Consider the following 26,254-nt stretch of genomic DNA (forward strand, 5'->3'; position numbering starts at 1 on the left):
TGGGCCGACCAGACAGAACATTAGAATTTTAACAATATTAGCATAAGAATGAATACATTTATAAACCTAAATAATATAGGAGGAATACAAAGGACCAATAGTGAAAGATAAACACTTCAAAAGGTACGTCTGAATAGACAGAAGTCAGTGTAAATTCTTCCGGTACAGTTCATAACAAGAACATGGCATAAATGGCATTATGAAAGAATTAAATATTAAAACCATCAGATGGCATACATAAGTAGGCAAATCCAGGTGCTTTATACAAGTCCATTATTTCTTATAAAATTGCACAGCTCCTTTTGCAATGAGTGGCAGTGTAGCCTGTGGTGTCCACTACCCCCGCTATACAGTAGCTGAAGTGTTCCTGTCTTATTTTAAGTCTGTTTATTGATCGAGGTTGTTCTGTGGCCACGCCGAATTGGTGTCATATGTTGAAGCTGTGTCCTTCCTTCTTTGTCAACGGAGGATGTAGAATTGGTGGATGCTCCTCTTAAGGCCCCCATACATCAGCAATCTGAAAACCACAATTGAACAATTTGAAGATTTATTGCCCGATCTTAAGATTTCCCAATCTAGCAATCTGCGCCCATACATTACAGATCTCTTTCAGTGATTTGCAGATCGATTGCAGCAAACACCGATCTGCCAATCTTGAAGGGCCCATCATTTTACTAGTAACGGTCTGCAAATCTGCTGATCACGTCCATACACTAGCAATTTACAGCCCCAATCCATCTGTGACATCCAACATGTTGGACAATCTGATTTAACAATTACAATCACTTTTTGGTTGCAATCTGCGATCTGTGAAGCCCATACATTGCAGATTTCTATACACAATCGATTGCAAATTGCAGAATTGCTACAAACGATTGGTGATGTACAGTATGGGGGCCTTTACGGTGGCGGAGGTAGATATGGCCATTAGATCCTTTCCAGGTGATAAGGCTCCAGGCCTGAATGGTATCCCCATGGAACTCCTATATAAAGCATACTTCAATTTTTATCTCTTTGCGGACCAGAGACGTCTGGCTGTTCCCTTTTTGAAGGTTGGAGACAGGGTGTGGCTCTCTTCTAATAACATTCGTCTGAAAGTTCAGAGTATGAAGTTCGCTCCTCGATTCATCGGACCTTACTGCATTCTGAAGGTCATCAACCCTGTGGTGTACAAGTTGGAACTCCCTCCACAGTTAAACATTTCCAACACCTTTCATATCTCTTTACTACGCCCACTGGTACTCAATAAATTCCAGCGTTTTCTCCCCAGGACTCCTCAAGTTCAAACACTTTGCGGAGTCGAATTCAAGATTGAGAACATTTTCGACTCCTGGCATCAACTTGGTTCCTTGCAATACCTTATCGATTGGAAGAAGTACGGCCCTGAAGAACGGACTTGGGTCAAGGCATTTAACATTCATTCTCCACTATTAGTTCGAGCCTTCCATAGAAGATTTCCTGAGAAGCCTTGTGGGTGTCTGGAGACCACCCTGAAAGGGGGGGGGAGTACTGGCAGGTTGCGGCCTAGGATCGACCGTTACTTACTGCAGCGCCGACTTCCCCTGATCCCTCGGGTGGTCAGACGCCAGGTGCGGTGGCGGGTGACACACTGAGCATTATACTTAGAGCCATGTGGACATCCATGTGCTGCGCCGTACCTTGGTTGCTGTGGTCGCTGTCATGGTCGCGACAACAACAGTTCACATCACCTGACTACTCTTTACCCAATGGTAGCTTGGTAGTGGTAAGCTGACACTGTTCACCAATGATCTGCTACCTTAGGGTATAAGTGCCACCTCCTTGTGCAACAGTGCATCATAACACCTTTCCTGTGTGGAATACAAGTGCCAACTCCGCGCGCAACAGTGTTTCAGTACATTTTGCCACTGTAAACTGTTCCACCATCCGCTGACGCAATTGTGCATCCTACACCACTCCTCCAGTGTAAAAGCTGCTGGTGCCAACCCATGGTTCTACAGTGCCTCAAACACCCACCTCATACTTATACGAGCGTCAGTCCTCTGTACTTCTTGTTGAAGTATACCTCGAGGGCCACCAGTTATTTTGACTCTATTCCCACAGTACCAGACACCTGTCTAAAGGGCAGCGACCTGCCAGCTGGGTGCAGCACAAACCCATATCCCGCTTGGAGTGATCACTGGTAAACACCCCCCAATTGGTTAGACTCTGCGTCTTTGGACAGGTCTCGTCAACGTTTGGTATTGTGGATGAGGAGGTCATATATCCAGGCCCCACGCCTACAGTTTCTCTCTCGTCCAGGGACCTCAGCTTCCATCCCCTCAATAGGCGATTTCTCCATACCAAACGTAACAGTATATTGAAATGCCAAAGCCCGTTCATGGAGCAAATTGCCTCTCACTCTTACCGGTAGAGTAAATCTAGGTAAGATGATAGTCCAACCTAAACTTCTTTATATTTTTCACCATTCACCTGTTTATCTCCCTATATCATTATTCCCTAAAGTGAAGGGTCTGGTCTCTTCTCTAGTCTGGGTGGACTGCCGGGCTCGTATTCGACACAATACTCTTACTGGAGCCAAAACGGTTGGGGGGGTTTAGCACTACCTCATTTTCACTTTTATTATTATGCGGCTCAATTATCTAACTTGAGGCTCAAGCTACAGGACACCTCGGCGGATGCTCTTCACACGTTATTAGTAACTCTGACTTTGCCAGGACATACACCTTTTTAAGCCCTGCTTGCTGGCAAGGAATACCGATTGGGTCCTCAGTTGATCACTCAGGCTGTCTGTTCATAAACTCCTAGGGTTCAAGTACATTGACCCTGACACTCCTTTATGCAAGAAGGGTTCAACTGCCGTATTTAATATTTTTTTTTTACTTCTGTTCTCAAAGGCTTCCCAAAATGAAACTTATACCAAAGAAAGATTACTTAATTGTATAACATACTTTATGCACAAAAAATTAAACTTACACTTTCTTAGCTATTCAAGGTCAAAGGTCACATCATGTGACCTTGAAATGTAAAAGTCAATATTTAAATATAAAACTATTTTTTTATGAAAACTCTGGTCCCTTAGCTTCAAAATAAGATCAATATAAAAGTTCTTCCAGAATTAGAAGCAAAGTTATGATTCGGTTTAGCTGACCTTGCAAGCATAAATTTTACACTTTGTCTTATTTGCAGCCCTGTAGCATATGAAAGTTGTTTTATGTCATCTACCAATCAACCAAAATGCACGAAAATCTGAGACGGTCGAGTTGAAAAGTTTCTTTTTTTGTGATGATTTGGCATGGAATGATGCAGAAAAGGAAGGGTGGCTACAGTCCAATGCACAAAATTATTATTTTTTGGTTGCCGTAATAATGGTGGTTTACACAAAGGAATTGCCTGACTATTATGGCACAGGTCCCAGTTTACAAAGTGTATACACAGAATTGCTAGGGGGTCTTTGACAAGTTGAAGATAGTATATAACATCAGTAAATCACATCACCTTGTCCCAGAAACTCCTAAGTCTAGGGCATTCCCATAACTTAGGAAAAAAGTTGTAGGCGTTTACACTTGGGGCATATACCTGATTGATCTGCAGCCATATGATGCGATTGACTTAGAGATTTCAATGTCCTGTGTATAATTTTAGCATGAACCTTGTAGCATAGAGGAACGTAGATATCTCATCTTATCATCATAATAATGAAGCAGGATATCTGAGGAGGTGACTTAAGGAACATCTGATTGTCAACGAACCACTAAGGTTGCCATACAGTACTTTATTGACAGCCACATTAACCAGTTCAGAATACAAATTTCTAGTTTTGTAAGGAATGGAATGTAAATGGGAGAGTAAACTAGACAAATTGCTAATGGAATCAATATGTATGACCTGGTGTGCCTAAGCTGAAGGTACATGAAAAATTAACTCTGAGGAATATAAAAGCGCTCTCCGATCCTATATCCCCTAATATAATATCCCCTGGATCAAACACATCTCGCACTCTGCAAATATCCTTCTCCCTCCATTGGAGAGAATTAGAATTATCGAGCCCAGGAAGAAAAAGCGAGTTTTCCCAAATAGGTATAAATGTAGAGTAAGCAGGACTACCAGATAATTTGGAGTAAACCGCTAACTAGGTGCGATAAGTATCCTTAAAGAGGATTTTAGACATTACCTGAGGAAAAAATAAAGACCTAGGGGTATGCAGAAGAGCTGCTAATGAGTAAGGGGAAAAAAATCTGAATGCAGGTTCTTCATGATTAGAAATCTCTTTATCGTATAGCCAGTCTAGAATGTATTGGGAAAAATACAGTGGGAAAAGGATACAGTATCCAGGAACGCCAACCCTCCCCTCTGTTTCGTCAGTGACTATTTATTTTCGCTGCGTCTTGTTTTTTTATTTGCCAAAGAAATTTAGTGAACATACTAGTACAGTAAAATATATCGGGACTGGTTACATGGTTACGGAGCATTTGAATAGATTATGATAGATTGGGGAAAATTATACTTTTGAGTAGAGCTATCCTGCCTAATAAAGACAATGGAAGAGAATGCCAAGTATTCAGTGTCAGGTTCCAGCCTAGGATCGGACGTTGCTCATCTCAGCGCTGACTTCTCGCGCGGTCAGACGTCTGGTGCAGCGGCGAGTGACGCGCTGAGGATTATGCCTTAGGTGCACTTGTCTTCCAGTTGCTGCTCCGTGATTTGGTTACCGAGGTTGCCGTCATGGAGGCAGCCATGACAGTATTCATCACCTGACTGACCTTCTGTCCAATGGTAGCATGATGTTTGTCAACTAACACTACCTTCCAATGGACTGCTACCTTTGGGTATTTAACAAGCTCTGGACAACAGGATGTTGCCTGTACAACGTTGTTACGTTCCAGGTTCCCTTGTTGTTCTACTCTCAAGCCTATTCTAAGTTCCAGGGATAAAACACTCAGGTCTAGCGCTGCTAGGAAAAATATCAAAATTTTAATGTAATATATATATTATTAATATCAATAGTATAGGTGGCACAAAAATAAAAAATAAAAGGCTAAAAGTAACAGAGAAAAATATTATGATGCATCATAAAACAATAGTAACAATAAATGTATCTCTTACAGAAACATAGTATCATACGAATGACTCAATCATGTATCCCTTATAGGGGAAATCAATGGAGTCTATTAGTGTTATGAGTAATTCCTAGAAAAAATAGAAAAAGCCAGGTGGATTCAATATACGTGCTGTTGGATCCTGTAGTTAACAACTAGTATGAAGTATTTCTCAATTGAAGTATATACGGAGATCCTGATATAGCCGTAAAAGTCTGGGCTGAAAGCAATATGGGAAAGCCTTCACATCAAAATGCTAATTGTATACACTGTATATCCGATAGATTGGACAATATAGGGGTACCTGGTCCGTCCGAGCATCCTCGGATAGATGTAGGGACCAGATATCCACTGGTAACAGTGTCCAAATGAACGATAGTTATTGGGAACAGCCAAACGTTCAGCCCGGTAACTTGACAGGAAATGATCTCCTATAATAGATGACAAATCTCCGTTGTAACAATCCGTAAGTAGCCGTACAAGTCACCAGTATTGCAGACTCTGTGAGTGATATCAATAGGATCAGCCCAGCGCTTTCAGCCCCTGTGATGACGAAGGTGGCTGACGGAGGCAGCAGGAGCGATCCGGTGCAGTGACGGCAGGAGCAGCCGTGAAGGTAACGGAGATGGTCAGGTGCTATCAGCACATAAGAGGTCGAAACAATGGAAAACCTTAACGCGTTTCGTCACTGACACGTGACTTTCTCAAAAGGTGTGGTTTCAGACCTCACATTCACCTTATATATATCCTCAGATGAGTGCTGACAGGTGTATAATTAACCACACTGGGATAGCTAGATCTGACTGTTAAGTAATCGGCTAGATGAATATTCCTCATCACTTAGAGGAGAATTTAGATAACAGATACTGACCATTAATATTTAACAACCGCATTATTATAACAAATATTAATTATACATAAAATATATAATACCATAACCAAATCTATATAATTAACATATGTAAAAAATTCTTGGAGTATATATGTCAAACAGACAGGATACACTTACTATCTGGTTTAATTAAAAAATTATATATTATAATAAATAATACATAAAAAATAATAAAAAATATATAAATAGATAAAAAAGATGAAAAAATATATAAAAATAAAGAATATAATATTAAAAAATAATAAATAAAAAATATGTAAAAAAGAGGATAATCCAATGAAAAAAGGAGGAGGATAACAAAGGGGAGAAAGAGAAGAATATGAAAACAATTCTACACAGGGTTCAGGGGTCAAATTCTATACATTCATTCAGTCCCTCGGGAATGAGGGTCCTAAGCTTGTGTATCCAAAAGTTCTCCCTGATACATAATTTTTTAAATCTATCGCCTCCACGAATTGTGGGTTTAATCCATTCTATTCCTACCAGAGATAATCCAATTGGATTTCTCCCATGAGATTCTACAAAATGCCTAGAAAAACCATGTGCACATATGCCCCTAATAATATTCCTCCTATGTTCAAGGAATCTTACTTTCAAACAACGTGAGGTTCTGCCTACATACATTAATTTGCACTTGCATATTAGTACATATATAACAAAGATAGAATTACAGTTTATATGTGACTTTATCTCAAACGATTCATCATTTTCAGATGTACTAAAGAAATGTGCGTTATTCATAATGAAAGAACACGTAATACACTTAGTGGACCCGCATTTATAACATCCCTTAATTTTACTTGGTAGCCAGGATGATTGGGAAGTCGAGCTTGATATTGTGGGCTTCCTTTTATCAATGAATAAACTTTGTGTTAGTCGGTCCCTAAGATTTTCTGATTTTCTAAATACTAGTGGTTTATTTGTAATACACGTATTCAGCAGACTGTCAGTTTGAAGGATGCTGTGGTTCTTCACTAGAATATTTTTGATCTTATTGGACGAAATATTATATTTAGAAATAAATATAGGCTGATCTACATTTAGAGAAGGTATCTTGTTCCGATAAATTAATAGATCTTCTCTATTCAGATTCCTGGTTTCTTCTAACGCTTTTACTAGCAGATGTTCAGGATATCCTTTAGATTTAAAACTATCCACAAGGTCACCTGCTTGTTCTTCCAAGGAATCATTGTCGGTACAATTTCTACGAAGACGCCTTAATTGACCACGGGGAATATTAGTAAGCCACGGCTTATAGTGTGAACTGTCATAATGCAGAAAATTAAAATTATCTACCTCTTTTCTGTAGGTTCTAGAGACGATGGTGTCATTCACTATCGATAGTGAAATGTCAAGAAACGATATATGTTCCTTGTGTACAAAAGTAGTGAATTTTAAATTAAAATCATTATTATTAAGTGTATTAGTAAATAATGATGCAAAATCGTGTGTGTCCCCATCAAAAATAAAAAACAAATCATCTATATAACGGTCGTAGAGGACGAGGTCCGCGCCCAAGCTCCTCTCCCAAATGCATGCGTCCTCAAACGCACCCATATATATGTTGGCGAAGCTCGGCGCGAACCTCGTCCCCATCGCCGTCCCAAGTGTCTGTAAATAATAAACGTGATTAAAAATATAAAATAATGATGTGATAATATGAATGAAATAGCATCCAAAATAAATTTATGCAGCCCCTCCGTCATTCTATCTGAGTTACTCAAGCGATTTCTCACAGCCTCAATACCTTTACAGTGTGGAATATTTGAATAGAGTGCTTGCACATCGCTTGTAACAAAAAAATATGATTTTTTCCATTTAATCTTAGAAATAAGATTTAAAAAAGTAGTAGTATCCTTAATATGGGAACGTTGAGAGGCTGCATACGGTTGTAAAAAATAATCTACAAAATGTGATAAATTAGCTGTGAGGGACCCAACACCAGAAATAATTGGACGCCCAGGAGGTGCAATTAGTGATTTGTGAATTTTTGGGAGGTGATAATAAGTGGGCATAATAGGGTGTTTTGGTACTAAATAGTGAAATTCATCAGAAGTAATTACACCATCGTCTCTAGCCTTCTCTATTAGATTTTTTAACTCGAAAATATAATCCCTTGTTGGATCTGTTTTTAAGGGATGGTATATAGTGGAATCATTTAGCTGTCTCATAGCCTCTGCCACATAATCCTCTATCTTGTAGTACAATCCCCCCTCCCTTGTCAGCGGGCTTGATGACAAGGGAGGGGTCAAGTGCCAGCTTTTTTAATGCCTGTCTTTCACTGTAGGATAAATTATTTCTATATTTAAAGCATTTTTGTTCTTTTTTACAAAGAGAATTGAACTCATCTAAGGTCTTCTTATAAAAGATGTTAATCTGGTTGCTTCTAAACTGGGATGGAAAGAAGTTGGATTTCGCCTTGAACTTACTTCTTTCATCCCCATATCTATCTATATCATAGATCTTGACATCATTATCTGTATAATTACCCTCTAATTGTAGGGATTCCAGAATTTCAAGTGTTTCCTTATCTGTGTCGTCTAAGATTATACTATCTCCCAAAAGTCCTTTATTTTTTATTTTCTTAGTGGCAAAATAAATTTTCCTAGTTAAGCTTCTTATGTACCTATTGAGTTCCACAAATAAATTAAAGAAATCTGGAGGTTGTGTCGGAGCAAATTTTAAGCCTTTCTCAAGTAGGCTAATATCGTGAGCGCTTAATCTTTTTGAGGATAAATTATGTATATTTTTCCCCTTTATATCCTTGGATCTTCTCTTTTTCTGTACCCCAATACCTCCTCTACAACCTCTGGACTTTGCTCTCTTCTTCGTTTTGGGGTTTCTATCCTCAGAGTCTCGTAACGATTCCTTAGTGGTTGATATTGGTGATTTGTTCTCACCGATCTTTCCTCTAAAAAAGAGGAGGAAGACTGTCTTTGTGTATTCAAGTGATTAGACTGTTCCCCTCTAGAGAATATTTTAGGTCTAGTGTCCTGTCGTGTTGCCACTTTTTTATAGGAATCCTCATTAAACCTTGTATAGGTTGTTTCTGATTTTTTGGGGGATAATTTATCAGTTGGTAATCTTGATCTCATTTCATCCTTATTATATAAAGCTTTTTTATTATTATTATATTTAAGAGGAGACCTTTCTCTTCTGTCAGGCCATGTCTGTCCATAATACTGGGTCTGAGAATCTTGTTTATAACGCAAATAGTTGTAATTTTTCTTTCTCCACTCAGATCTACTACGTGACCTTCCAGAATGAGGGTGCTTTTTATTATAAGTTCTTACTTTATTTCTTTGATAATCATCTATATCCCGATTGAATTTTTTATTTTTCCCTTCAATAATTTCTTTTTCATATGCTTCCAGCTTCAGATTAATTTCTAAATCTCTACTCTTAAAACTTGGGTGTTCAGAATAGGTATCTAAAGCTTTTTTAGTGTTCTCAATTTCTATAACCAGAAGGTCTATTTTTTCCTTTCTATAGGAAATTAAAAGCTCCATGAGTGAAAAGGAGCAATTGTCAAGAAGACTTTCCCATTTCTCTTTCAATTCTATATTATCAATAAACGATAATGCCTTAAAAATGCTAAGTCCTCTAGGGATCTTTTTGGCTTTAACATATTTTTGCAATGTTGTCATATCCCACCAATGGCGTGTCTCAGCTTTAAGAAGCTCCTCTAATTTAAAGAATAAAATATCACATTCTTTTCCACTACTGATCTCAGCATTGGGATCAATACTGAAATCAGTTTCATCGTTAAGCTCTATCAAGTATTTTTGTCTCCTTTTAACTCTTTCAGAGAAGCATGTAAGATCTGCCATATTCCAACTACAATAATATTATGGATGTGTCAACTGCAGCTCTGTTAGCACAGATATATATATTAGAACAAAAAAGAAAATATTAAAACAGAGCGCTGTGAACACAAACCAAATATGTATATATATGTTAATGTTGAATATTCCTAGCGCTGCAAAACCAAATGGAGCTAACTGTGAGAGTTCCAAAATAAATAACAGGGATAAAACACTCAGGTCTAGCTCTGCTAGGAAAAATATCAAAATTTGAATGTAATATATATATTATTAATATCAATAGTATAGGTGGCACAAAAATAAAAAGCTAAAAGTAACAGAGAAAAATATTATGATGCATCATAAAACAATAGTAACAATAAATGTATCTCTTACAGAAACATAGTATCATACGAATGACTCAATCATGTATCCCTTATAGGGGAAATCAATGGAGTCTATTAGTGTTATGAGTAATTCCTAGAAAAAATAGAAAAAGCCAGGTGGATTCAATATACATGCTGTTGGATCCTGTAGTTAACAACTAGTATGAAGTATTTCTCAATTGAAGTATATACGGAGATCCTGATATAGCCGTAAAAGTCTGGGCTGAAAGCAATATGGGAAAGCCTTCACATCAAAATGCTAATTGTATACACTGTATATCCAATAGATTGGACAATATAGATGTAGGGACCAGATATCCACTGGTAACAGTGTCCAAATGAACGATAGTTATTGGGAACAGCCAAACGTTCAGCCCGGTAACTTGACAGGAAATGATCTCCTATAATAGATGACAAAGCTCCGTTGTAACAATCCGTAAGTAGCCGTACAAGTCACCAGTATTGCAGACTCTGTGAGTGATATCAATAGGATCAGCCCAGCGCTTTCAGCCCCTGTGATGACGAAGGTGGCCGACGGAGGCAGCAGGAGCGATCCGGTGCAGTGACGGCAGGAGCAGCCGTGAAGGTAACGGAGATGGTCAGGTGCTATCAGCACATAAGAGGTCGAAACAATGGAAAACCTTAACGCGTTTCGTCACTGACACGTGACTTTCTCAAAAGGTGTGGTTTCAGACCTCACATTCACCTTATATATATCCTCAGATGAGTGCTGACAGGTGTATAATTAACCACACTGGGATAGCTAGATCTGACTGTTAAGTAATCGGCTAGATGAATATTCCTCATCACTTAGAGGAGAATTTAGATAACAGATACTGACCATTAATATTTAACAACCGCATTATTATAACAAATATTAATTATACATAAAATATATAATACCATAACCAAATCTATATAATTAACATATGTAAAAAATTCTTGGAGTATATATGTCAAACAGACAGGATACACTTACTATCTGGTTTAATTAAAAAATTATATATTATAATAAATAATACATAAAAAATATATAAATAGATAAAAAAGATGAAAAAATATATAAAAATAAAGAATATAATATTAAAAAATAATAAATAAAAAATATGTAAAAAAGAGGATAATCCAATGAAAAAAGGAGGAGGATAACAAAGGGGAGAAAGAGAAGAATATGAAAACAATTCTACACAGGGTTCAGGGGTCAAATTCTATACATTCATTCAGTCCCTCGGGAACGAGGGTCCTAAGCTTGTGTATCCAAAAGTTCTCCCTGATACATAATTTTTTTAATCTATCGCCTCCACGAATTGTGGGTTTAATCCATTCTATTCCTACCAGAGATAATCCAATTGGATTTCTCCCATGAGATTCTACAAAATGCCTAGAAAAACCATGTGCACATATGCCCCTAATAATATTCCTCCTATGTTCAAGGAATCTTACTTTCAAACAACGTGAGGTTCTGCCTACATACATTAATTTGCACTTGCATATTAGTACATATATAACAAAGATAGAATTACAGTTTATATGTGACTTTATCTCAAACGATTCATCATTTTCAGATGTACTAAAGAAATGTGCGTTATTCATAATGAAAGAACACGTAATACACTTAGTGGACCCGCATTTATAACATCCCTTAATTTTACTTGGTAGCCAGGATGATTGGGAAGTCGAGCTTGATATTGTGGGCTTCCATTTATCAATGAATAAACTTTGTGTTAGTCGGTCCCTAAGATTTTCTGATTTTCTAAATACTACTCGTGGTTTATTTGTAATACACGTATTCAGCAGACTGTCAATTTGAAGGATGCTGTGGTTCTTCACTAGAATATTTTTGATCTTATTGGACGCAACATTCTATTTAGAAATAAATATAGGCTGATCTACATTTAGAGAAGGTATCTTGTTCCGATAAATTAATAGATCTTCTCTATTCAGATTCCAGGTTTCTTCTAACGCTTTTACTAGCAGATGTTCAGGATATCCTTTAGATTTAAATCTATCCACAAGTTCACCTGCTTGTTCTTCAAAGGAATCATTGTCGGTACAATTTCTACGAATACGCCTTAATTGACCACGGGGAATATTAGTAAGCCACGGCTTATAGTGTGAACTGTCATAATGCAGAAAATTAAAATTATCTACCTCTTTTCTGTAGGTTCTAGAGACGATGGTGTCATTCACTATCGATAGTGAAATGTCAAGAAACGATATATGTTCCTTGTGTACAAAAGTAGTGAATTTTAAATTAAAATCATTATTATTAAGTGTATTAGTAAATAATGATGCAAAATCGTGTGTGTCCCCATCAAAAATAAAAAACAAATCATCTATATAACGGTCGTAGAGGACGAGGTTCGCGCCCAAGCTCCTCCCCCAAATGCATGCGTCCTCAAACGCACCCATATATATGTTGGCGAAGCTCGGCGCGAACCTCGTCCCCATCACCGTCCCAAGTGTCTGTAAATAATAAACGTGATTAAAAATAAAATAATTAGTGATAATATGAATGAAATAGCATCCAAAATAAATTTATGCAGCCCCTCCGTCATTCTATCTGAGTTACTCAAGCGATTTCTCACAGCCTCAATACCTTTACAGTGTGGGATATTTGAATAGAGTGCTTGCACATCGCTTGTAACAAAAAAATATGATTTTTTCCATTTAATCTTAGAAATAAGATTTAAAAAAGTAGTAGTATCCTTAATATGGGAGCGTTGAGAGGCTGCATACGGTTGTAAAAAATAATCTACAAAATGTGATAAATTAGCTGTGAGGGACCAAACACCAGAAATAATTGGACGCCCAGGAGGTGCAATTAGTGATTTGTGAATTTTTGGGAGGTGATAATAAGTGGGGATAATAGGGTGTTTTGGTACTAAATAGTGAAATTCATCAGAAGTAATTACACCATCGTCTCTAGCCTTCTCTATTAGATTTTTTAACTCGAAAATATAATCCCTTGTTGGATCTGTTTTTAAGGGATGGTATATAGTGGAATCATTTAGCTGTCTCATAGCCTCTGCCACATAATCCTCTGTATCTTGTAGTACAATCCCCCCTCCCTTGTCAGCGGGCTTGATGACAAGGGAGGGGTCAAGTGCCAGCTTTTTTAATGCCTGTCTTTCACTGTAGGATAAATTATTTCTATATTTAAAGCGTTTTTGTTCTTTTTTACAAAGAGAATTGAACTCATCTAAGGTCTTCTTATAAAAGATGTTAATCTGGTTGCTTCTAAACTGGGATGGAAAGAAGTTGGATTTCGCCTTGAACTTACTTCTTTCATCCCCATATCTATATCATAGATCTTGACATCATTATCTGTATAATTACCCTCTAATTGTAGGGATTCCAGAATTTCAAGTGTTTCCTTATCTGTGTCGTCTAAGATTATACTATCTCCCAAAAGTCCTTTATTTTTTATTTTCTTAGTGGCAAAATACCTTTTCCTAGTTAAGCTTCTTATGTACCTATTGAGTTCCACAAATAAATTAAAGAAATCTGGAGGTTGTGTCGGAGCAAATTTTAAGCCTTTCTCAAGTAGGCTAATATCGTGAGCGCTTAATCTTTTTGAGGATAAATTATGTATATTTTTCCCCTTTATATCCTTGGATCTTCTCTTTTTCTGTACCCCAATACCTCCTCTACAACCTCTGGACTTTGCTCTCTTCTTCGTTTTGGGGTTTCTATCCTCAGAGTCTCGTAACGATTCCTTTGTGGTTGATATTGGTGATTTGTTCTCACCGATCTTTCCTCTAAAAAAGAGGAGGAAGTCTGTCTTTGTGTATTCAAGTGATTAGACTGTTCCCCTCTAGAGAATATTTTAGGTCTAGTGTCATGTTGTGTTGCCACTTTTTTATAGGAATCCTCATTAAACCTTGTATAGGTTGTTTCTGATTTTTTGGGGGATAATTTATCAGTTGGTAATCTTGATCTCATTTCATCCTTATTATATAAAGCTTTTTTATTATTATTATATTTAAGAGGAGACCTTTCTCTTCTGTCAGGCCATGTCTGTCCATAATACTGGGTCTGAGAATCTTGTTTATAACGCAAATAGTTGTAATTTTTCTTTCTCCACTCAGATCTACTACGTGACCTTCCAGAATGAGGGTGCTTTTTATTATAAGTTCTTACTTTATTTCTTTGATAATCATCTATATCCCGATTGAATTTTTTATTTTTCCCCAGGAATCTGAATAGAGAAGATCTATTAATTTATCGGAACAAGATACCTTCTCTAAATGTAGATCAGCCTATATTTATTTCTAAATATAATGTTGCGTCCAATAAGATCAAAAATATTCTAGTGAAGAACCACAGCATCCTTCAAACTGACAGTCTGCTGAATACGTGTATTACAAATAAACCACGAGTAGTATTTAGAAAATCTGAAAATCTTAGGGACCGACTAACACAAAGTTTATTCATTGATAAAAGGAAGCCCACAATATCAAGCTCGACTTCCCAATCATCCTGGCTACCAAGTAAAATTAAGGGATGTTATAAATGCGGGTCCACTAAGTGTATTACGTGTTCTTTCATTATGAATAACACACATTTCTTTAGTACATCTGAAAATGATGAATCGTTTGAGATAAAGTCACATATAAACTGTAATTCTATCTTTGTTATATATGTACTAATATGCAAGTGCAAATTAATGTATGTAGGCAGAACCTCACGTTTGAAAGTAAGATTCCTTGAACATAGGAGGAATATTATTAGGGGCATATGTGCACATGGTTTTTCTAGGCATTTTGTAGAATCTCATGGGAGAAATCCAATTGGATTATCTCTGGTAGGAATAGAATGGATTAAACCCACAATTCGTGGAGGCGATAGATTTAAAAAATTATGTATCAGGGAGAACTTTTGGATACACAAGCTTAGGACCCTCGTTCCCGAGGGACTGAATGAATGTATAGAATTTGACCCCTGAACCCTGTGTAGAATTGTTTTCATATTCTTCTCTTTCTCCCCTTTTGTTATCCTCCTCCTTTTTTCATTGGATTATCCTCTTTTTTACATATTTTTTATTTATTATTTTTTAATATTATATTCTTTATTTTTATATATTTTTTCATCTTTTTTATCTATTTATATATTTTTTATTATTTTTTATGTATTATTTATTATAATATATAATTTTTTAATTAAACCAGATAGTAAGTGTATCCTGTCTGTTTGACATATATACTCCAAGAATTTTTTACATATGTTAATTATATAGATTTGGTTATGGTATTATATATTTTATGTATAATTAATATTTGTTATAATAATGCGGTTGTTAAATATTAATGGTCAGTATCTGTTATCTAAATTCTCCTCTAAGTGATGAGGAATATTCATCTAGCCGATTACTTAACAGTCAGATCTAGCTATCCCAGTGTGGTTAATTATACACCTGTCAGCACTCATCTGAGGATATATATAAGGTGAATGTGAGGTCTGAAACCACACCTTTTGAGAAAGTCACGTGTCAGTGACGAAACACGTTAAGGTTTTCCATTGTTTCGACCTCTTATGTGCTGATAGCACCTGACCATCTCCGTTACCTTCACGGCTGCTCCTGCCGTCACTGCACCGGATCGCTCCTGCTGCCTCCGTCGGCCACCTTCGTCATCACAGGGGCTGAAAGCGCTGGGCTGATCCTATTGATATCACTCACAGAGTACTGGTGACTTGTACGGCTACTTACGGATTGTTACAACGGAGCTTTGTCATCTATTATAGGAGATCATTTCCTGTCAGTTACCGGGCTGAACGTTTGGCTGTTCCCAATAACTATCGTTCATTTGGACACTGTTACCAGTGGATATCTGGTCCCTACATCTATCCGAGGATGCTCGGACGGACCAGGTACCCCTATATTGTCCAATCTATCGGATATACAGTGTATACAATTAGCATTTTGATGTGAAGGCTTTCCCATATTGCTTTCAGCCCAGACTTTTACGGCTATATCAGGATCTCCGTATATACTTCAATTGAGAAATACTTCATACTAGTTGTTAACTACAGGATCCAACAGCACGTATATTGAATCCACCTGGCTTTTTCTATTTTTTCTAGGAATTACTCATAACACTAATAGACTCCATTGATTTCCCCTATAAGGGATACATGATTGAGTCATTCGTATGATACTATGTTTCTGTAAGAGATACATTTATTGTTACTATTGTTTTATGATGCATCATAATATTTTTCTCTGTTACTTTTAGCTTTTTATTTTTTATTTTTGTGCCACCTATACTATTGATATTAATAATATATATATTACATTAAAATTTTGATATTTTTCCTAGCAGCGCTAGACCTGAGTGTTTTATCCCTGTTATTTATTTTGGAACTCTCACAGTTAGCTCCATTTGGTTTTGCAGCGCTAGGAATATTCAACATTAACATATATATACATATTTGGTTTGTGTTCACAGCGCTCTGTTTTAATATTTTCTTTTTTATTCTAAGTTCCTCCTGTTCCAGCGGTGCGTCTGAAACACCTTGCCTGCGTACTCAGTACCTCCTGCGAGTACCATCACAGCTACATTCTCCTGTGCCAGCGGTGCATCTGAAACACCTTGCCCGCATACTCAGTACATCCTGCGAGTACCATCATAGCTACATCCTCCTGTGCCCTCATTGCATCTGAAACACCTTGTCCGCGTACTCAGTACATCCTGCGAGTACAATCACAGTGACATCCTCCTGTGCCACTGGTGCACCTGAACACCTAGCCTATGTATCTGTACATTCTTCGAGTGCAACTACCGAGTATACCTCCTGTGCCATCAGTCACCTGATACCTTGCCTGTATAACTCTTCATCCTCATACAGTGACCTCGGTAGTGCTTCTTTCTGAAGTACAAACCTCCTGGGCCTCATCGGTGTTCTAATCTCCATTCCCCACGTGTATCGGATACCTGATCAAAGGGCCACGACCTGCTTCCTGGGTGCAGCTTAAACCCATATCCCGCTTGGAGGGGTCACTGGTGAACACCTCCCAGCAGGTTAGACTCCGCGCCTTTGATCGGGTCTCGCCAACATCCGATACTTGGCAGCACAGATGGTTTAATGGTTAGCATTACTGTCTCACAGCACTGAGGTCGTGGGTTTGACTTCCACCATGGCCCTAACTGTGCGGAGTTTGTATATTCTCACTGTGCTTGCGTGGGTTTCCTCCGGGTATGCCGGTTTCCTCCCACACTCCAAAAATATACTAGTAGGTTATTTGGCTCCTACCCAAAAAAAATAATTAACCCTAATTTGTATGTGTACATGTGGTAGGGAATATAGATTGCAAACTCCACTGGGGCAGGGACTGATGTGAGTGGCCGAATATTCTCTGTAAAGTGCTGCGGAATATGTGTGCGCTATATGGTAATAACTGGTAATGAATAAATAAATAAAAATACTTGTGGATGCTGAGGTCATACATCCAGGCCTCTCGCCTCCGACTCCTTCCACAACCCCGGGCCCTCAGCTTTCAGCTCCTTAGTAGGAGATCCTCATGAATCTTTCTTGACATTAAGCCTGTTGCCTACCCGCCTAATCAGGGTAAAGTTAAGTTTATATAATTAGTTTAGATTCCAGGGAACCTGAATGTCGAGATATTTGAAATGGAGAATGAGTTTGGTGAAATTGTCCCACTACAGAAAGAGGAAGTGGAGTAGCAGTTGCATAAGCATAGATTTAGTTCAGTTTGCTCCGTATCCACCAAAAGTTACAAATTCTGAGATCATATTCATATCAATGATAACAGGGGTCGAGGACTCACGATGAGACACAAATAATTTTTCCTATGCAACATTTTTTAATGCACACAACCAATTTTAATGCCACTAAAATTGTATGCTGCATGCAAAGCAACTGCAAGAGGGTCTAATTTTATGGCATCTTTTTAATAGTTTTTACATCCAGTTGACTGATCTAAGCTCATATTTTATTTGTGTCTGCTTGTGGAAACGTGTTTGTGTTCTCAAACTTGTTTCAAATTACTTTGTTTTACTTCCAAATGTCTCTTCTACCTTTACATTTCTCACAAAGGTTAATTTTGAAATTAAAATATAACGCCTGTTTATTTGAAATTTAATGGAACTTTTTTTTTTTTTAACCTTTTGGAAACATTGAGATATACTGGTCAAGAAAAAGTATCATGTAAGCAAAACCTACTGAAAGGGTTTTTATATTTTCAAGGTTTTATTGGGAGAGTCAAAATATTACGGTTATGTTGGATTTAAAGAGTGATTTGAATTGTCCACTATAGAATATAAACATAATTAAAACCTGTCTATAGGTAGGGGTAGAAAGGAAGGACTGTTTAAGGGTGATTTTCTTTATGCATGATATCAGCAGATTAATCTCTTAACTGCGATTGCTCATGTTATAATTTAATTGCCTATGTTTTCTGCACCAATACAAATTTTAATCCCTTTGTAGTGTGGTGATCGCTCTATAAATTGCACAGTGCCACAGTTTATCTCCCTCTCATGAGTTAATGTGATGTGTAATTAGTCGCCTACAAGAGTTTTTAGACCATTTTGGGCCTGAAATGCCATTACAATATAGAAAATGCTAAGTTTCTGGTTTCCCCAGACATTTTCTGTCTCATGACTCGCATTGTGTTTTCTTACGGGAATACCCTCAAGAATAAAAATTGCCAGTACAGCCCTAAGTAATCTTTAGATTAAATAGATAGCACTGTCTGAGTGCCAGATTGAGAACCCAGAATGCTGTTTGCATGTACTGCAGACTCTTGACATTCTCTCCCATTGTCTTTATATACAGAGCAGGCTTGGCCAACCTGTGGCTCTCCAGCTGTTGTGAAACTGTGTGCAAGTGTACCTAGAAAAATTGATGCTATGTTGAAGGCAAATGGTGGTCACAACAAATATTGATTTGAATTAGATTTCTTTTCTGTTCATTCACTTTGCATTTTGTTAATTGATTAAAAAAAAAAACTGAAACGTTGGACTGCTGCGGTAGCAGTGTCAGATTGTTCTTCTATACCAGTCCCGTGAGTGCCGCCTGCTTTGGAAAGATATATATATAATATGAAGGCACTCACCGACCAAATGTGCTCAAATAAAGGTGTATTTTTTTAATTTGGACTTTAAGCACTTTATTGAAGTTACTATCGTATGCTGCAATGCTTGACAAAGGTCTGGTTAGGGCCGCAATGTCACATATACTAGCATGTACTGAGAAATAAATACACTTTTATTTGACTGCATTTGGTCGGTGAGTGCCTTCATATGGATTGATATATGTGCCTGGTTACCTGGATGGTTTACACTGGCTGGAGAGCACCCTTGGTTGATGTGAGTGCAAGACTTTGGACTATATATGGAGAGAGAGAGAGAGACCGAGACCACCTGTAAAAATCCTGAATTTGTCCCTGAAGATGATGCCAGGTAGTGGACATTGGCACTGGTGTAGAAGGCAAGGCTCTCACCCATTTCTTACTTTTCTTTACCTTCGGAGTCTTTCTCTTCTTGCGTGATGCCGAAATCCTCCCTCTCTACTGCTACAGCTGCCACTCGCTTGGTGTATATTTGTAGGATGCGGTTTACTTTATAAAGGAGCAGTCATCATTTCCCACTGATATATATGAAGAGCTCTAGCCATTTGCCATTAGATAAGCTCTATAGGCAAAAAGTGTAACAGTGACATGTCAAAGCTAAAATTCCAGTAGAACCTGCAGTTATTTCCACAGAATGTAGTTTTGCTTCTACATATTTCTATTTTGCTGTTAAAATCCAATTATTTCTATTTAGCTATTTCCTACAATGTGTTCATTGTAATTGAGTTTCTGTAATTTACAGCGCAAAATCTGGTTCTGTTTAAAGCAGCAATCTCATGACAAATCACCTTATTCTTGTGGCTTATATCTTCTGGCTGTTATTAATGATTGCTAATCTGTAAGAGGAGTGCGGTGCAGTGCCTGCTGCCATGCAGGTGTACTTCTTGTTTCTTACCTTGCATCGCACTCTCTCACCTTCAGGCCGTATGTTGAACAGACTTTCCTGCAATTCCCAAACAGAACACGGACACGATGACCTAGGAGGAAGGAGATGATGTGAGAACTATCCTTCCTCACGTCGACCGACACGCCCTACCGGACCGAGGGATAGATTCAGGTTTTAAGTGAAGATCATCACTGGCACTTTTGGCCTCAGATCCCAAGTTTTCACCTATAGGTAATTGCGCACCAGGTGAAGAACCAACCTTACACCGGGATGCAAGACCCACTGTACGCCCTGAAGGAAGGTAGACAGAAAGAAACAGACAGTGAGAGACAGTACATACAGATATTGCTCACCGTTGCCACTCTTGCTCTTTGTCCAGTCACTCGCCTACAGGTCCATGTAAAGAGATACATACCACACCCGTGCAGGACCTAAACCTGTGTCACACTACTACACATATTATGACAATATCACCCTCAACCTGCAGTGTGTGTAGTGCGGCATGTATAACAATAAACACGACGTCTGCCTTGCACGGAACAACAAAACCACGGTGCTGTCCCTTTAAATATTTGTTTCCTGCCTAACTAGAGCTGGCTAGCTCCTCTTCTTGGTGACTGGGAAATACTTGTTATCTTAGTGGGAGCCTGACAGCTCTCCACGGGGGTTCTTGGAAGGTGAGAGTCACAAAACTGCTCACACCTCTATGCACTTACACAGGGGCTACCTACTACTATACCAGTGGTCTGGGCCTATTGCCCAGAACCACTCTCAATGGGCTCAGGGCCCTGGGCCTAACGCCCAGGGTCTTACCAGTGGCTCATGCGTTTAAGCCTGCCTAATACAGGACATAGGAGGGACTTGGGCCTAATGCCCAGAGTCCCCTTTATATTACCTCAGGCCTATGGGCCTGCCTTATGTAGGGGCTCAGGTAGTGGCCTGGGCCTAATGCCCAGGGCCACTTTTATATGGGGCTCAGGCCTATGGGCCTGCCTAATGGTGTGCTCAATTAATAGGGCCGAGTGCCCTTCTAAATATGCACAGGCCGTAGGCCTTGCTGATGGCCACGGGCCTAGTACCCACCTACTTTCTTGATTAGTGACCTGGGTCTAATACCCAGGTCACTTGCACCTAAAAGTGGCAATTAATCCCTAAAGGGGCCTAATGTAGCCCAGGCCTTGTGCCCGCCTATATGCCCCCAGGCCTAATGCCTGATTGTGCCCCATGGGCCTAGTGCCCAACAGCCCTGGTGGTCAAGGGATGGGTTAAATACCGGTGGCCCAAGGCCGGCTACCGGTACGGCGGAAGAGGCTGCGGGGGGGGAGCTTTGTTAACTCTTTTGCTTTCCACCCCTGCAGTCCTCTCCGGCCCTCAGCCGCATTCTTTGGCCGCTGGCCCATCTTGGCCAGCGGCGCCGCCTCTTATTTGCTTCCTTCAGCCGGCGCCTCCTATCTTCTTTCTTGCCAGCGGCGTCTTCTAGCTTCTTCCGCGGCCGCTGGAACTCTTGCCGCTCCTTCTTTCTTCTTTTCTTCGGGAGGTCTTCACTCCTCCCACTCCGGCGCCGAACTGCACTTTCCCGCTCAGTGGTGTCTAATACAAGACACCGTGAGTAGGCGGGGCTATGACGCGGTGAGCCGTGATTGGCTCATCGCGTCTGCCTCCTATTGGCTGCTAGTCCACGAGCAGTGTTTGGCTCGCGGCCAGAGCCAAACACCCGCCGCTATCTCAAGGCTACCAGGCGACGGGCTACAGTAAGCCCGCACCCAGAGCCAAGTCCTGCCCGCCGCCACTTTGTCGGCCCTGATGGAAGGGACCAGGGTGTCCCTGGCGTCAGCACCGACACTGGGGACAACCTCACTGTCCCAGCGCCGGCAACGGATGTGTCCCGCGGAGGACACATCCCCATTAGCCCATGTGCCATTGCTGGGATCAGCCAGTTAATCCCAGCATGGTTTTCCACAAATCCTGCATATTTTTCCCAGTTTCATGTGACTATCATAGCAACCTTATTTACCTGATGTGTGATGCTTTGGAATGGCCCTCTGAGCTCTGTCTGCATTTTGACATCCTTCCTCTACTCCACCCTCCTTACTGTATGTTGCGCAGTTATGTCATTCCGTCCCTGACTGAAGTAGCTTCTGAACAACACTATGTAATACTGTGCTTAAATTCAAGTGTTTGAAGGCTTTTAGTATTATGCCCTTCCCTGTGTTGTTTAATTTCCCTGTGATGTAAAATTAATATTCCCCTGAAATTGTAAATGAGGGGTTAAACTCTTGCTCCCCACTAAAATGTCATGCTGAAAAGGGACAAATACTATATAAAATATCCATTAATCTTCTAAAAACTATCAAAAATAATCAATGCTAATTACTTAAAGAACCACATTTTCAGCACTGAATCAAGAATGAATGAAACTCAGGAATAAATGTCTAACCTACAATTACACCTAGCAAGAAAATATTAGCTTTTGTTATGCTGACTAGTGTGTTACTTTCTAGGTGTTATATTTTTCTTCTTGGATTTTCGGGAGTCACAAATCCCGTACTGTGCCTGTCTGCTCTTTGTATACCTCGCTATATTAAACTGCATATTGAGGGTATAGGCTTTGGATCTTTTTGGCTTTGAGACTTTATTCATCCCTTGGGCATAATTAATTGACCTTTTTACTAAAAGTGTATGAACTGAATGTATTCACCAGCTGGTATTTACTTTATCTTGTTTTTGCAATCTGAATTTGAAAATAAATTACATTTTTGTTTTCTTGTTGGCAGTGTTCCGGATTCTCTGTTTGGGCTGCTATGGGGTTTTCTTGCAGTATATGTCCCTCGTACTGTACATCCATTTCATTCTTTGTAATTGTAAGGTATCTGATCAAATACTAGTAATATGCAAAATAGTTTTTAATAACAATTACATTTACCTGTTTGTTATTTGTACTACTTTAGGTTGAGGTTGCCAAAATGAATTGTATTTACTCACAAGGAGGTGTGACACAATGCTACAGCACATATAAGGAGTTGCTAATTATGGCCACATTTGTAAATTCCAGGTTCATTTACCTGAAAACTCCCTGACTTGCATATTTTTTAAAAACAAAGCACAACCCCTCACCTAAATATTTGTGCATCTGTGTTCTCTCTACTTTCCTTCCGCACCTCACCTATGTTTGCCTCACAGGATTGTCTATGGTGGATCTTGCATGCTGGTACATCTCACCTTGGCTTCTTTAGGTATTTTATATTCTACCTGGGCTCATTCACTTCAGTTTACATATGCACTTCAGACCTTCCATGTGTCCTTTCTTCCTGGACTTTAAACTTGTCATCTGTTCCTGTATCCTGATGTTGTTCTATGCAGACATCTGTGTATATCCAATTGTACGTTAGCTACTTTTCAGTTCTGATCCCAGAAAGTTGGAATCCAGTGCCCAGGTACCAGCAGAACCAAAGCCTTACATTCTAAGATTGTTTAGCGGTTTACAAGCAATAGATGTAGATTCTGCTACCTGAGGCTGCTCTGTTATTTTGGAACTTGGACCCAAAAGATTTGGGCTCAACAGCTTATTTTGCAGAATTACAAGTAGGTATATGTTGCTGTTGTGAACATTGGCCCAAAGAGATTGCAATCTGGGGCTCTCAACTGTTAATAAATGTATACATCTAGGAGTTAAAATGAAATGAAAGATGTACCTAGAAGAGACATGACTTGCTTTCCTAACATGGTAGATGCATCTGTGTGGTGCTCTCCATCAGTTTCCCATTAATTCACACTCTCTGCTGTTTCTGGCGAAGATCGCTTCTTCTCCTGGGAGCAAGTTTTCCTCCATTCGGGCCTATTCTCACGTGTGCACGCAGTTGCTTATATTAGCAGTGAAATGCAAATGTTTGCAATCGCATTGCTATCACTGCTTACCATAAGGATGCCCACTTCCCCTTACACACATCCGTATACTCGGGCAACATAGCAAATTAATCGGAAACATCGAGTAACATTGGACCTATACACGCCGTTAAGGCAGGTCAGTCCTCACTCAGGAATTGCAAGCTATGAGCTCTCATGATACGTATGGTATTGCAGTGGACAATTTATGCTCACCCCTGCAATGGCGTTGTAACGCACTGGCACGCCTGCGTTAGATGTGCCAGATGTGGACAAGTGTACCCCTATGCCCACAGTCCAGCCAGCTTTTCAGAGCGGAAGAAGGAAAATGTCTAGCAATTTAGATGTTTTTAGGCAACCCCTGTTACTCCTGTAGTAGATGTTGTCGCCTTGATGACTCACTCACTCACACGCTGACCGCCTCGGACGAAGTGGACCCAGCTTGATGTGGGAGGCGCGCAAAGCTTTGATCGGCTAATAATTTGCAAATCCTCTTCCCTGAAAATAGCTAGTGTACATGATAGAAATTGTGTCCCTAGAGTCACACCATCCGCTATTCCCCTCTGAAGATCTCCTTGGTCATTTCAGTGCCCTCAAAGTCCAACTTAGTGCTATCCTATCCCATAAAGCTGCTTTAAAAGCCCCAACAACTTTTCTACGATAAGTCAGATAAGCAGACTCTGTGTTAGCAAATAAGCTTCAGCAGAAGCTGGCACTGGGCTTCAGCAAGCTTAAATGTTGTGATGTTATGAATCAATGTTTGACCCTCTACAAATTGCATAGGAATTCAAACAACATTACAAGCCCTTGTATAAGCTCAGTGGGTAGCTGCACATTGCAAAAAGTTGATGGATGGGTCGAACACTTAACCTCACTCCTTTCTAAATGTGTATATCGCCCTTGAAGAAAGTTGTGATCAAAAAAATCTGAAGACCCTCTCTCCCAATCCCGATCGTCTTTCCAATCTACACTACAAAAACAACGCTGCTCCCCACCCTAAAATCGTAGAGTGGGCCTTCTTTGATCATTGTTATTCCCAAACCTATTGGATTCTGAGATGGAGTAAAGCAAAAAATAGCAAGTACTGTAACTGTCTACCTCAGTGTATTTCATCGACTGTGTTGGATCTGTCTTGATAAAGGCCTATTTTAGGCCGAAACACCACAAGTGTAATACAGACTTTTTTTGATCCTTTAGGGTTCACATTTGTTTTCATCTGTACCTTTTTATGTTTTTATATTGCTGTTTGGACGGACTTTGCTAATTGTTCTACATGTTTTTTTATACAGTATATATGAAAGAACATATGCAGTTTATCCTTTTTAAGTGATAATTTGTGCCCTTCTCCAGCCCCATTGTAAGGGTTTTTTTCTGTTTTAATAAAATTTAATTTTTTTTTACTTACCTGAACTCTATATATAAAATATTTTTCGGTGACATACTCCCCTAAGTTTAAGAAAATGGAGAGTAGAATCCATGGAGGTCTATAAAAGAAACCATTACGGGCTTGAAAACATCTATACTTACCGTGAGTGGGGTACGCTGCCTACCCATAGGAATGATTTAAAGAAGCCTTGATGTGCCTATACTATAACCTTTTAATAGTGACAGGAGTACGCTATCCTTTTGTCTTCGGTTGAAAAATCTTTATTGTGGGCTATACATCCCTTTTACACAGAGGTGGATAAGGAAAAGAAACCTTTTGATGTGTGAATATACACCATAGAGTGTGAGTTGGGGTATGCCTACACCTATTTCTCTGGATGAATCTTTCTTATTTCAAGAAACTCTGATTTGGCCCTTTTATTATATATGTAAAACAATTTACTACACGTTTGATATTTTTTCCTGTTTATGACTTCACGTACACATTTGGAAGAAAAAAAGAGAAAATCTTCCCCCTGACGTTCATCACAGTCATCACTTTCTTAAAAAAAAAAATAAAAAAAAAGGAACGCAATATTATTATTTGTTATTTTTTCTTTATTTGAGTCACATTTTTTTCTTTTGGTCTATGTATAGGTAGCGAACCACCGTGACACCCCATGCCTACCTACACTCCCCTGCCTTGGATCTGTGCCCGGAGAGACGGTTACGCATTTGGCTGTGACCCTGTATAGTAAGAATGTGTGTCTCCCCTGCAGTAGTGTGTCCCCTGTGCCTGCAGTGCCTTAGAGCCTACCCCCAGTACTGCCTGTCCCTAAGCACCTGCTTGCCCCAGCTACTATCTGTT

The 26,254-nt window shown here is 39.2% G+C and overlaps 1 protein-coding gene across 4 annotated transcripts in view; it reads left to right on the forward strand.

Annotated features, from left to right (window-relative positions):
* SLC35D4 (solute carrier family 35 member D4) overlaps positions 1 to 26,254 on the forward strand; it is a 159,338-nt gene that overhangs the window by 98,252 nt on the left and 34,832 nt on the right. Inside the window, exon 14 of one of the 4 annotated variants that reach the window (XM_088469792.1) lies at positions 26,044 to 26,140. The exons of the other annotated variants lie outside the window; for them this stretch is intronic. Within the exon in view, the coding sequence (XP_088325918.1) occupies positions 26,044 to 26,140 (97 nt within the window). The remainder of the gene's footprint in view (positions 1 to 26,043; positions 26,141 to 26,254) is intronic. 4 annotated transcript variants of the gene reach the window in all.

The sequence above is a fragment of the Taudactylus pleione genome, unplaced genomic scaffold (assembly GCF_031769625.1).
Source record: "Taudactylus pleione unplaced genomic scaffold, aTauple2 ptg000093l, whole genome shotgun sequence".
Lineage (NCBI taxonomy): Eukaryota > Metazoa > Chordata > Amphibia > Anura > Myobatrachidae > Taudactylus > Taudactylus pleione.